The sequence below is a fragment of the Alosa alosa genome, chromosome 8 (assembly GCF_017589495.1).
Source record: "Alosa alosa isolate M-15738 ecotype Scorff River chromosome 8, AALO_Geno_1.1, whole genome shotgun sequence".
In the NCBI taxonomy this organism is placed as follows: Eukaryota; Metazoa; Chordata; class Actinopteri; order Clupeiformes; family Clupeidae; genus Alosa; species Alosa alosa.
Window position 1 is genome coordinate 25142149 of NC_063196.1, and position 12996 is coordinate 25155144.

A 12996-nucleotide genomic window follows, 5' to 3' on the forward strand; every position below is an offset into this window, starting at 1 on the left:
TCCAATGTTAAATCAGTTTTATTATATGGGGTAGAAACCACAAAAGCATCATCAAACAAGCTACAAACATTCATTAACAGAGGCTTACGACACATCCTGGAGATTTGCCTAACACCATCACAAATGAGGAACTCTGGCAAACCACACAACAAGAACAAATTGAAACTCAAATCAAACGCAGGAAATGGGGCTGGATCGGGCCCACCTTAAGAACACCATCCTCCAACACGACCAGACAGGCCTTAACCTGGAACCCACAAGTGAAAAGAAAGCCAGGAAGACCAAGAAACAGCTGGAAAATGTCTGTTGAGGCAGAACTCAAGAAAGTAACAACATCTTGGAAGGAAGCAGAGAAGATCGTCCAACACCGAACCACCTGGAGGAAGTTCATGAATGACCTACAGTATGCTCCCTAAAGAGCAAAAAGGTTTAAGTCAAGTAAGTCAAACAATTATTTTAGCAAATATTAGGAGAGGTCGACTGATGACAAGTTGCATACAATGGGTTGCGGCCAACAGAGAGGTCTTAACTACTTAATTTCTTAATATCTGATACTTTTGGTGTGTAAACAGCTATCTCAATAGCATTTTGAGTACATACCCTGTGAACAACAGAAAAACCTTTATCCATCTCTATTTTGGTTTGAATAAAGTATGGTTGTTGCATCAATTTGACTACCCAGCCTATGAAACTGCCATGTTATAACTGCAAAGTACTCACTACGTTTTGATGAAGATGAGAGGGGAAAGGAAGGCCCATGTTATGCTCAAACGCAATCAGTGAACTTAATACAGTAGAGTGAATATAGGTATGTTGCATTATATTATGACATGTCATGTTTATGTTTTGACAAGACATGAAACATAAACATGGTACATCAATTCCTGGTCTCTCTTATAGCTTATAAATTATGTGTAGTATTAAGATGGCTTTGGGAAACCCAATCTTGGATTTCAGAGGGCAGGCCTGTCTTCTTACTGGTGTCCATGCAACAAGTGGCCATACCCTACATCTGGAGAAACATGGTTATCTTTTAGTTTGTAAATACCTTTCGGTTGTGCGGTAAAGGATTAGCCTGATCCCCGCATATTATCTCATTAATATCAGCTGACTAACACTGACGTGTGTTTTGGTGATAGCAAGGGATGGGAGGTTGATGGTGATGCACGTGCGTGCAGTCTAACCAAATTAGAACCCAAATGCAGAAAGTTAAGCTACAGCTTAATTTGAATTATATTTGATGACGATTAAAAACTAATAATACAATTATGAAGGGGGTCCTGCAAAATGACCACTCTTCAAGAGGAATTAGAGGCCAGGTGCTTGCACAACATATGGTTGATCTGTGAGGCATTTAAAGCTTTTAGAAGCCATTTTTTTAAAGCAGCGATTAATTTAAGATTAACCCATGACATAACATGAAGTTTTGATATTCACTTGATTCTCTTCAGCTGACATTTTTTACTAACAACAATAGCATCATAGAGTATATTTACTGTGGACAGTGAGCGATGTAATAATGCATATAAAACATTTTAATTTATAAACATGTTCACTGGATCATGATTTAATATATTTATGCAATGCAAAGAAAATGACATGCCGGACACACTTTAAAAAGACGTGTGTGTCATATAGGCCGACAATAATTTGTTTTTATTTTATAGACATCAAACAACAGTAAACCGTCCCCCCCAAGAAACATTCACCCATGTCCTTTCAGAATCCGTTGTGCTTCTCTAAAAAACAAATACAATATATCACTCGTGTACTGTACATAGCATTTTAGTTACATTAATATACACAAATCTAAAAAAAAATATTCTTCATATTCTCTCCTCACTGTGGAGGTGACAGTATTGCAGTTGCCAACTGCAGATCTTCTTGTGTTTGTGCACAAAAGTTTCACTCCAGGGAAAGGCCAGGCATCAGCTGTTTTGGTATTATAAAAAACGGCCTTAGCAGGTATTTATCTCCTTTCATTTTTTAATTTCTGAAAATTTTGGATTGTAGTTTTCAGTGGTCATTTGTTCCAAGTCATGCAAGTCAGTGCTTTTACGCGCACCGATGAGCGAATGTTCACTTTGACGCTTCAGACAGCGGTGAGCGAGCAAAACCAGGGCGACCAAGACACACACAACACAAACAATAATTCCAAGGAGACCACCGGCTGTCACAGCTGATGGGCTCTCTGACATGACGGTCGGGGTGACATCGCTATATGATGGCGTGGAGCCTGATCCTTCAGTTGGTACACATTTATAGTCGTCCACCAACTCATATCCCTCACCACACCAACAGGTGTATCCACCAAAGCTGTTGTCACAATGCTGGTCGCAAGAAAAATTATTACACTCGTCGATATCAACACAAAAGCGGTCATCTCCTCTAGCGTCGATGATGAAACCATCTGGACAGTCACACTGAAAAATTTCGTTGGGGTCACAAACAGCTGGGCATTCCTGGTAAGGGCAATGCAATATGCATTTGTGATGGTCTTCGTCTGATACCTTGTGTCTCTCATAGCAAGAGCAGTTGTAGCTGCCAGGTGTGTTAATGCATACGTGTTCACATGGCATTTTAGCGCATTCGTCGATATCCACACAAAAGCCTTTCTGCATTTCAAACCCCGTCTTGCAAGTGCAATGGAAACCTCCGTGCGTATTTACGCACATCGTGTGAGCCCCCGCGCACATTCTTTTATCTGCGCAGTCATCTATGTCTTTGCAGCTCTTGCCGTCTGCATCTAGAGAGAAACCTTGTTCGCAAAGGCAGGAGAAACTTCCATTATGCGGAATGCAGATTTGCTCACACCCAGATCCCTTACAAGGATCATTCGCAGCTAAACGGCAGGACCGACCGTTGCGGTCATCAACCAAGTAGCCAGGAGAACAGGTGCATACAGGTTTACCATTAACCCTGGTACACTTCTGCTCGCAGCCGCCGTTCAAGACCTCACAGGTCCACGGTGATATCTCCCAGTTACCAATGCAAATATACTGAGTCCCATTATTGAGCTCCGCCACACTTCCAAACGGCAAAACGTTAAGCTCAGGCCCCTCAATGCCATACGGTGTCCGGTACGTTAGGATCTGTGAATCCGACAGTGGTTGACAACCTGAGTCAAATCCAAACTCGCATATAAATCCATCGACTTTATCAGTACACGATCTCTCCCTCCACTTGAGGTCGTCTGTGGACACCGTTACGCACTGTTCGGAGGTAGGGCAAACAGCGTCGTTCTTGTCCCAGTTGCGAAAGTCGGCTTCTTCTTGTCCCGTTATCCATTTGTATCCTTTCAAATCAGAGATTTGGGCACAATTGCCATTAAACCGTAGCCCGATCCAGAAGTCACCTTTTAAGTCGGTCAATAAAGTTGAGATGGCGCTGTTTGATACGCTTGATCGCACTGTCAATAAATGTCCGTTAAAACCTTGACAGACCTTTCTTGCGGCAGTAAAATCTGCCATGTCTTCGTGTACACTAAAGCATTGATTGTCCACACAGAAACTGGTGAGTGATTCCACGTCGAAGAGGAACGTCAAAGTCAGGATCACTTGCATAGACGACGCCATCGTCGAAGAGCTCCTTTTAGACATCATACACGGTGGGATGGGAACTAGAGCTTACAGTTGTATGGCGTGTCACGACGTGAGTATCAAAGTAGAATATACGCTGTCTTGTGAACCTTGCTGCAGTCCTTTATAAACCATTCATGCTGAATACAGAGGAAGGAAGTTCCTCTCGAAGTTTAGACGGGTGCAGTTGCTTAATCGTCTTCCAATAACTTTCTCCTCCCTGCGAGTCAGCGTCAGGCAACGGTCAGGAATATGAGCACGTAAAAAGTAACCTACTGTTTAACCCCAATCCCCACCCACCTTTCTTTTTTCCCCAACGGTCGTCATTTGGCGATTAACTTGACTAATGTATTTGAGTGCTGCCCAACATCAGAGAGACTTTTTCATAGACTTTTCAGATTATGTTAAAATCGTTTTCCAACCCATAGCTTATCACGAATATAGTTTGCTTTGAAATGAAATGAATGGAAACACAATAGTAACGTCGGATTTAAAATACAAAATATTTTTAATATTGTCAGTTTTATTGATAGTCCCCGTTAGTTAAATAGATTGTGTTTTTCTTAAACAGAGCCCACTGTCAGGCAGTGAGAACCAAGGTCCTCTGTTTCTTGCATAGCCTATATTTACCTCTTAAGATAATTTTGTCTTTTAGATGTCAAATCCTAGCCTGAAGTAGGCCTACCATCATGAAAATTGGTTTCATCTGCTAAATGAGTGTGAATGTATTGCAAGAGGGAAGTGTGATTAGAAGAGTTTGGGTTAATTATATGAAACATTTAATTACTTTGAAATACAGACCAATAACACACAATGCATTACTGTTTAGATTCTGAATGGTCATACAAATTACTGGGTTTTATGAGGAGCTATTTATGATTTAAAGTAAAAATAATTGTGTTACATACACGTGGGTACCATAAATCATGACATCATAAATGAATGACTTACAATGACAGTGATTCATGTCAACAAGAGAAATCTAGGCAATTATTGCATTCAATTAAGGGCATAGGATGATTAATATGAATGATTAATACTTTTTTCAGGTTGTTCTGTCATTAGTTGTGCTCTAGGTCTCAGCATCAGGATGGGAGAGGAAGAAAGGTGTTCTGAGCACTCTGCCCTCTTTCTGCCTGTGTGTGTGTGTGTGTGTGTGTGTGTGTGTGTGTGTGTGTGTGTGTGTGTGTGTGAGTGTGTGTGTGTGTGAGAGAGAGTTTATAGAGGTAACTTACTCCACAGGAGGAAATGTGATGTGATTACATTTCCGTCTCCTTCACACCACTGGCTCAGTGCAACAATCTTTTTCCCCTTTTCCAGGTTTCCACCCAAAGAGACTCATGAACAGCACACCGCACGTATTGAGGAAAGAGCTTCTTTTGAGATGCATTTCATGACATGTATCCTTTCCCCTGAATCACCCACTATATGAGGCATTTAGGGAAATATTTAAAGGTTACTGGAAAAATCAACTGGAAAAGGGGAGCTGGAAGAAGGAAATTGTGCTCTCCCACGTTGGCTCTGTTGTTTTTGTAATTCGTCAGAAAATCGATGGAGCTGGTGCCACCAACAACAGGCATGACTGACAACAGAATACAGATAGGCATCTTATGATAAATACCGCAAAGCAAATCAAGGTGTTTTTGCTGGTAGTGCAGGAAGTGGAGGAGGACAAGACAGGAAGTCCACTGGGGTAACCTCCCTGTACCATGCCTCCCAGAGGACGTTGAGGAACAGTCATGAGAGGGGTGGGCAGTTTTTGGGCAGTGTACCTTTCCTCTCTGGAAATGACCTAGCTGGGTAGGTCCCCATAATCAGAGTAACTGTGTAGTGTTTCCTACTGTTGTGTCACATCTCATTGCTTGAGAGTATTTTTAGTCAGGATCGGAGTTCTATAAATGGAGACGCTTTTACTTTTTCTGATGTCACCACTGGACCCATGTACAGTATGTCACTGGAGTTGCAAGAACTTCCCTTGTAATTTTCTTACAATTTTGTTTATTATGACTCAATGCAACATCAAATAACCAGTTCAAAGAGTGAAGTTCAAATAGTACAGTAAACTGGTAAAAATGAAGATTTCTACAGGTAATCCAGAGAACACAAATAGAATGTTATGAAGATTTCTACAGGTAATCCAGAGAATACAGATAGAATATTATGAAGATTTCTACAGGTAATCCAGAGAATACAAATAGAATATTTCTACAGGTAATCCAGAAAATACAAATAGAATATTTCTACAGGTAATCCAGAGAATACAAATAGAATATTTTGGTTAAAAGAATCTCGTTGTGGCCAGCTAGAAAGCGTTTGCCAAAATCTGCACCATACGTATAATAACATCACAGAACAATCATCACATTGTTTTCATGACCCCTACCTGACTTCCCGGCATCTCTTTTCAAAAGCCCTTCAGAATTATGCTCACAGGGTTGGTGGTTCCGGAAACATAGGCGTAAATCTCGTCCTTGCAGGACTGTGGGAAGCCAGAGCTTCAACGTGAAAGATCAGAAGGTCTCTCGGGTCTTGTGGCTTGTATCGTCACAAAAAAGAATAGCTGAAGCTATTCCTCTTAATCAGCTTTAATTGCTGTAAGGTGGATGAGGGTGCTTCTTTCTGACCCCAGGTTTGAGCACATAACATGGATGTCTCAATGCACTTGAACAGATGTCAAATTAATCATTTCTACAATGTAGAAATTACACCAACTGTATTCGGTTGGGAATTTTGTGCCCCAATGTTGTATGAGCTTAACTGAGTGTTGAAATATATTTCACTGATAAAACAAGGTTCTTCAGGACTTCTAAATATTAAAGCTGCAAAGCTGACAGATTGAGAGGACTTAGCCAACATTTTGAATGTTTACAGAAGAACCGGGAGCTGTGGATTTTTGCAAAACAAATAACAGGCTCTGGGTGGAGGTAGAAGTGCGGGTTTTTTTTTTTTTAAACCGGCTGATTTATGTTGTTCTGTCGGAGCATAGTGTCGGTTTCAAGTGAATATGATCAAAAAAATCTTGCCAACTGCAGCTTTAAAGAAGACTGGTCACAGTCACAGGAAAGGTTTACAGGAGGATGTACAAGCCTTGTTCTTGCATAAAGCAAAGCCCTTGTAAGGTGTTCGGGTCTGTGGGGCCTGTATCCAATGTATGCTAAAAGAAAAATGATGCTATTTATCAAACTCATTGGCCTTGGTGGTGTTTTTCCACCTATACCTTTGTATTTGAATTTCCTATAAACGAATAAATCTTTCATATGATCATAAAATTTGTGATCTCACAGGGGTAAATGGCAAATATTAACCATAAATGGTTAAACCACTGGTATCACTGGTAATTGAGCTAAAGTACACGTCTGATAAGTATGGTTTACATAAATTGTTATGGCTGTATTGATTTAAAAACCTATTCATATGGTGGGTCCACCAGACCCGGAACATTAGCTGAGTAACAAAAATATGAACACCTTACAAAGATTAAAATGATTAAGTCAAAAAAGCTGTACAAATGTCCCTAAGTTCTGTAGAATCTTAGGTTCATCATGTTAAGAACATTAATTTTACCAGGTTAAGAATAGTAAGTTCATTAAGTCACTGTACTGTACTTGCCGATATGATGAAGGATTACAAAGGAGGCGGCCCAGTTTGTGTAGAAAGCTCGCTCTGAGCCACTTCTAATTTTCTGGTATGTGGCTGATTGAATTCTGCAAACGTTCTGAATACAAGCAGATTACTGCTGTTCTGTGTCTCTTGGCAGAGGGATCTGGACAAAGACAAGTGGGGGCTTCACAGGAATGCTGTGTCCGTCGAGGCCTCAGATGGAGGGGGACTGGCCTTCTCCGAGCGAATTTGAAAACGCAGACATGTTCTTGCCAGCTGTTTTTTTTAATAGTCTGCTGGAGATGTTGCCAGAGGAGAAAGTCCTGATTTGTGTAAATATTTTGATACCGGTGGGTTTCGGGCCATTGTGAGTCAGAGCAACAATGAACGAAAACGAGGCTTGTGCTAGAACAGGGGAGGCGGGGAGGGATTGTTTATGAACAAGAACGCGTCTGGGGAGCGCAGATAGGCTTGCTGGAGACCAGAAGGGATTCTTCCCCTTCAGTACAGGGCAGGCACTCCGCTGTGTCAGAAAGAGCAGTGGAAAGCCAAGATTTATAGAGAGATCCCAGAGCGCACAGTAATGTGGTTAGAGGCCAGTAACTACTGGCTCATGCATTCAATTTAGGGAGATGCCAACCGACCACCAAACAAGATGGCAACAGATGAGACAGTGAGCGCCTTCACCCGTACTTTACATGTCATCAAAGACGTTCTGTCAGAGATGTCCACTGAGGGGAAAAAAAACAAACCGATTAAGGAAGAAGTTACCGGATTATCTTACCCCAGGGCCCTGTTTTGTGAGTCTATCAGATTCATTCTGACACTTGAGAGCACCAGGCACATAAGTAAGTAAGTATAAGTATAAGTATATATACTCTTTTGATCCCGTGAGGGAAATTTGGTCTCTTATCCCAATCCGTGAATTAGTGAAACACACACAGCACACAGTGTGGTGAAGCACACACTAATCCCGGCGCGGTGAGCTGCCTGCACTAACAGCGACGCTCGGGGAGCAGTGAGGGGTTAGGTGCCTTGCTCAAGGGCACCTCAGCCGTGGCCTACTGGTCGGGGTTCGAACCGGCAACCCTCCGGTCCGAAGTGCTAACCAGTAGGCCACGGCTGCCCATTCAGCGCACTCATGTCAGCGCACTCAAAGCGCTGCAAGACTCAGTGGCCTGCTCTACTGGGCCACGCAAATTCAGGTTTGATCTTATTATTCTGTAAGTGAGAAAAACAACACTTGCGAACACACACACATGCACTCGGACACACACACATGCACTGACACACACACGTGCACTCGGACACACACACGTGCACTCGGACACACACACGTGCACTCGGACACAGACTCACCATCAAGAGCAAGCCTGTTTGGCCTGCTGACAGGAATATTATGAACTTACAGTGAACCCCCTATTAGCGAGAATGCATTGGCCCTCTGTCATTTTGGCCTGCACTTAAATTCTTGAGCTGCAGGGTACTCTCTGCTGTAATAAGATGGAGTACAAGAGTTCCAGATATCATTTGCAATAACTGAATATTTTGTTACCACAATAATGGGTAGAACTTTGTTTTACCTTTAAAATATTTCAGCCCTTTTACTATAGTATATGGTGATGCCAGGCTCAGAAAATAACTTGCCAATGTTCCTGTGTGTTTGTGTCTGTGTGTGTGTATATTATATTATATTATATTACATTATATTATAATATTATATTATTATATTACACCTAATGCCATGTCGAAGGTCAGTTGTTTCAAACGTGAGGTTTTTCCAATGGCTCCATCTTGTCTACATCTCAGTGTGGGATGTCAGGGAGGAAGCTGCACTCCCCAAAGTGGAACATGTGGAAGTCCTCTGTAGTGTGCATCAAAAAGGCATCTCAGCTGTCTTCACTAAGAAGGCATCTCAGCTGTCTTCACTAAGAAGAATCTCAGACTAGTTATCATACAGTTAGAGTGGAACAGTAAGGTAATTGATAACTTCCTGAGCCTGTGCGTATGAGGGTGTGCACGTGTATGCGTGTGTGTCTGAGAGAGAGCGTGCGTGTGTGTGTGTGTGTGTGTGTGTGTGTGTGTGTGTGTTTGTGCAGACACATCTTCTCCTTCCCAGGCGACTATACTCACATCCTTAGTTCACGGCCTCGCAGGCAAAACATGTCAAGTAAATCACTGGAGATCACATGACCACACAACACTGCAAACTAAACTCAAGTCATGCAGCTTTTTAGTCTAAAGGGGGTTTCCCTCCCAGCTGCACCCCCCCCGCTCCAGTCTCCTTAGTAAACAAACTGGTTCCTTTCTCAATATTTCCTTTTTCCTTTTTCAATATGGTGCACTCGGTGCCAATACCAGCAGAGGAGCATTGTAAAACATATCAGGCTTGCCAGCAGAGGAGCATTGTAAGACGTATCAGGCTTGCCAGCAGAGGAGCATTGTAAGATGTATCAGGCTTACTAGCGCTTCTGACTTGTAACTTGGAGGGTTGCCGGTTCGAATCCCGACCAGTAGGCACGACTGATTGCCCTTGAGCAAGGCACCTAACCCCTCACCGCTCCCCGAGCGCCGCTGTTGTTGCAGGCAGCTCACTGTGCCAGCATTAGTGTGTGCTTCACCTCACTGTGTGTTCACTGTGTGCTGAGTGTGTTTCACTAATTCACGGAGACCAAATTTCCCTCACAGGATCAAAAGAGTATATATACTTACTATACTTATACAGAGGAGCATTGTAAGACATATCAGGCTTGCACCGTGAGTCCTCATGTGTCTGTTGGCTGGAGATGCACCTCTCAGCCTGAGAATCAAAAACAATGCAATTTCACATCCATGGTTATAGTTATGGTTATGGTATTTTGCAGATGCTTTTGTCCAAAGCTACATCCAGACTGCATAATTATAATTATTTAGTGTTGTTGTTGTTGTTATTGTTATTATTATTATTTAAAAATACTTTATTGTGTGGAGAAAAAACCTTCCTATTCCTTTTGAGAAGTTACCTTGTATGCATTTCTGTTCCTTACATTCAAAACTAAATAGTAGAAAGCAATAGTAATTACCCTTGGTAATTCCATTAACTATGACTGTAGCAGTGCCTCCTTACACATAGTCGGTCTTCCATATACATTTTTGCAAGTATATGGCATATAGCTATTTATATATACAAGGATACATACATGAGTAACAAATAGCAAATTGTAAAGGAAAAAAGAGGAAAAAATAAAAATTTTATTAAAAAATAAAAATATAAGAAATTATTTTTGCTTTGATACTTTTACTATAGTATTGGGTTGTCTTCAGAGGTATTTTTTCATTTAACCTCCTCAACTTTTATCCATTATTAAAATGTATTATCCTATTATTATTCTATTACTTCTTTTTTTTTTGCATGGAGCTACAATTCCATGGTAAAACATGGCCAGAGAGCACAAGAGTCAGATTCCGAGTCATGGTGTTGCCAATGCTTGTGGACTAGCTGACTCACAGACCTAGAGCAGATTAATCTTGCATCACACTTTGTTGGATTTGCACCCATGTATAAAAGAAAACATGGGGATCCCAACTTTCAATGCATAACAGCCATTTCGTGATTTCGCCTGTTATTTATTACAGTCTGGGCCCAGAGCCTGATGATGACTCACACCATTTTTTATGATGAAGACCATGTGTAGAGACACAGTGCCAGTACTAACGACAGAGCCTACGTGTCCACTGAAAACGCCATGTGTCACTAGAGAAATATCCCTTCATTTTTCATGCATGTATAATATTCGTGACAGTGTTTGGTTTATAGTCCTGCGTGTCAAGCCACGATCATCCATGGACTTTCCAGTACATTTTCCAGACTATTTCAGTGGCACTGTTACGCGGTAGCAATGAATCAACGTTTCCGGCTGATGTTCAGTTGTAGTTTTGCCTCTAAGGGATGGAAGCACATGAGGCATGGCTTTGAAGCTTATCTCTGTGTCTCACTGGCCTGTTAGCAATGTTCAAAGGGCTACTGGATCTCCTTCCCTCCTCTCTGGTCTATTTTGTTGTCATCCATCTGGACTGATTACCCAGCCTATTAGCTGTTTATTCGTCTTGGTATCACAGCAGTCACAATGGGGATTCCATGGCAACCCTAATGTCACAGTAACCAAACGGAACTTTTTGGTGATGTGTAAGTATTGTCGTCATCCGTGCTGTCCAGACATAGTATCACTGCATCTGTTTATCGCGCAGCTTTTTTAGGATATGAAAAAGGATATGAGTGTGCAAGCAATGACATCACAAACAACCCCAGGATGGGTTGTGACGAAAACGAGGGAGGCATCACCCCATCTGTAAACCATTTCTCTTACAATGAAAGTCTGGAAGACCAGACAAAGCCAAGGTGGTATTTCAGGAGCAAAAGAGAAAGTGTGACATGTAAAACAAGAACACAATCTACAAAACAGTGAAGGGATTCCGATTTTCTACAGCTGACAACATGAGGACAATGTTTTTTCTGATTGATGTTTTTTTTTTTACGTTTTAAGAATGTCTGCTCAACAGGGAAATGAGCTTAGCACAGGAAATTTCCTCAAATGCATTACACAAGGCACATTGCAAGACAGTTTTCCAAAGAATGTCATGGGCAATTGATTTTGATTTCGAGTCACCTTTGACCTTTTTCAGTTTGATGTTCACCACTGAAAATAAACTGGTAAGTTTAGCAATACAACAAGCAAAAAGATAAGAATGTGTCCTAATTTTAATTAGTAATTTTGTTTTTAACAGTAAGAACATTTAAACTGATGTGATGTCATGCTGATATTTATTGTAACCATGGTATCGGCTTGGACATACAGTAGTGACAGGTATACGGATGTGTTTGTCAATAGTGACACATACAGGGAAGCAAGAACAGGTCCCAACGCAACACATTCTATTTCATTATTGCATCAACACCCAAACTGGATCATGTTGACATTTATAGTAACCATGGTAACAATTGAGACTTGACAGGGACAGATTTACTTGTGTGGTTCTCGATAGTGACATGTACAGATAGATAGACAGACAAGAACATGTCCCAGTTGACAACAGTTTTGAATTAAAACAATGAAATCATTGCCCAGAGTGAATCATTTTGGACATTCATTGTGGCTAATCACAAAAATGGAATGCTAAATGCAATGAGGTCAGTCTCACGTTTGTTAGGTGTGTTGTGTGTGACAGTAGTTCTCAATTGTTTTTGAGTCACAACCCCTCAGAATAATCAGGTTGGTGTTTGTGATCCCCCACCCCACCCACCTCCACCTCCACAATGCTCTCTGCACTTTTTTGCCCACAAACAGGATATTAAATTCCATTTTAGCTTTACTGCCGTGCTTTAAAATTAGATTTAGATTGGAGTCTTGAGATGGAATAACATATAACATTACTTTTTCTGAGCCATCTCCATGGGTGGAGGGTGAGGCCTCTACTTTACCAAGTATCACAGGTGTTATGGATACTTACAATGTACATGAGTCTTTATGTGTCAAATCAGACAAAATCCAGGAGAATGGTTACTGCACAGTCTTAGATTTTGCCTACTTAATATTTAGGTCCCAAAACTAAGACCTATATTTTTGTTAAATTCCAAAGTTTTCATACACTTTTCACCCTTGCCTTTGTATACTTTTTACACTCTCATAAATGCCTTATCTTGGAGGCCATGTTTGGGCATTAATATCTTCAAAACGTATTATTCCTAGCCTGCCCAAGCCTGCTCAATAGTTTTACTGGATATAAGGCCCTATATGAAAAAAAGTGCAAAGCTGGTCATATTGAGGGTCTTGTAAACTCT

General features: G+C 41.2%; 1 protein-coding gene across 1 annotated transcript; it reads right to left on the reverse strand.

The window, feature by feature from the left end:
* LOC125299211 (thrombomodulin-like) lies at nucleotides 1-3810 on the reverse strand. The gene has a single exon (XM_048250393.1). It carries the CDS (start codon nucleotides 3600-3602, stop codon nucleotides 1980-1982), a length of 1623 nt encoding a protein of 540 aa, XP_048106350.1. The 5' UTR covers nucleotides 3603-3810; the 3' UTR covers nucleotides 1-1979.
* Between the last annotated feature and the right edge of the window lie 9186 nt (nucleotides 3811-12996).

Bases quoted from the DNA above. Each gene is read 5' to 3' on its own strand.
- LOC125299211 (XM_048250393.1), bottom strand. From the start codon at position 3,602: ATGATGTCTAAAAGGAGCTCTTCGACGATGGCGTCGTCTATGCAAGTG.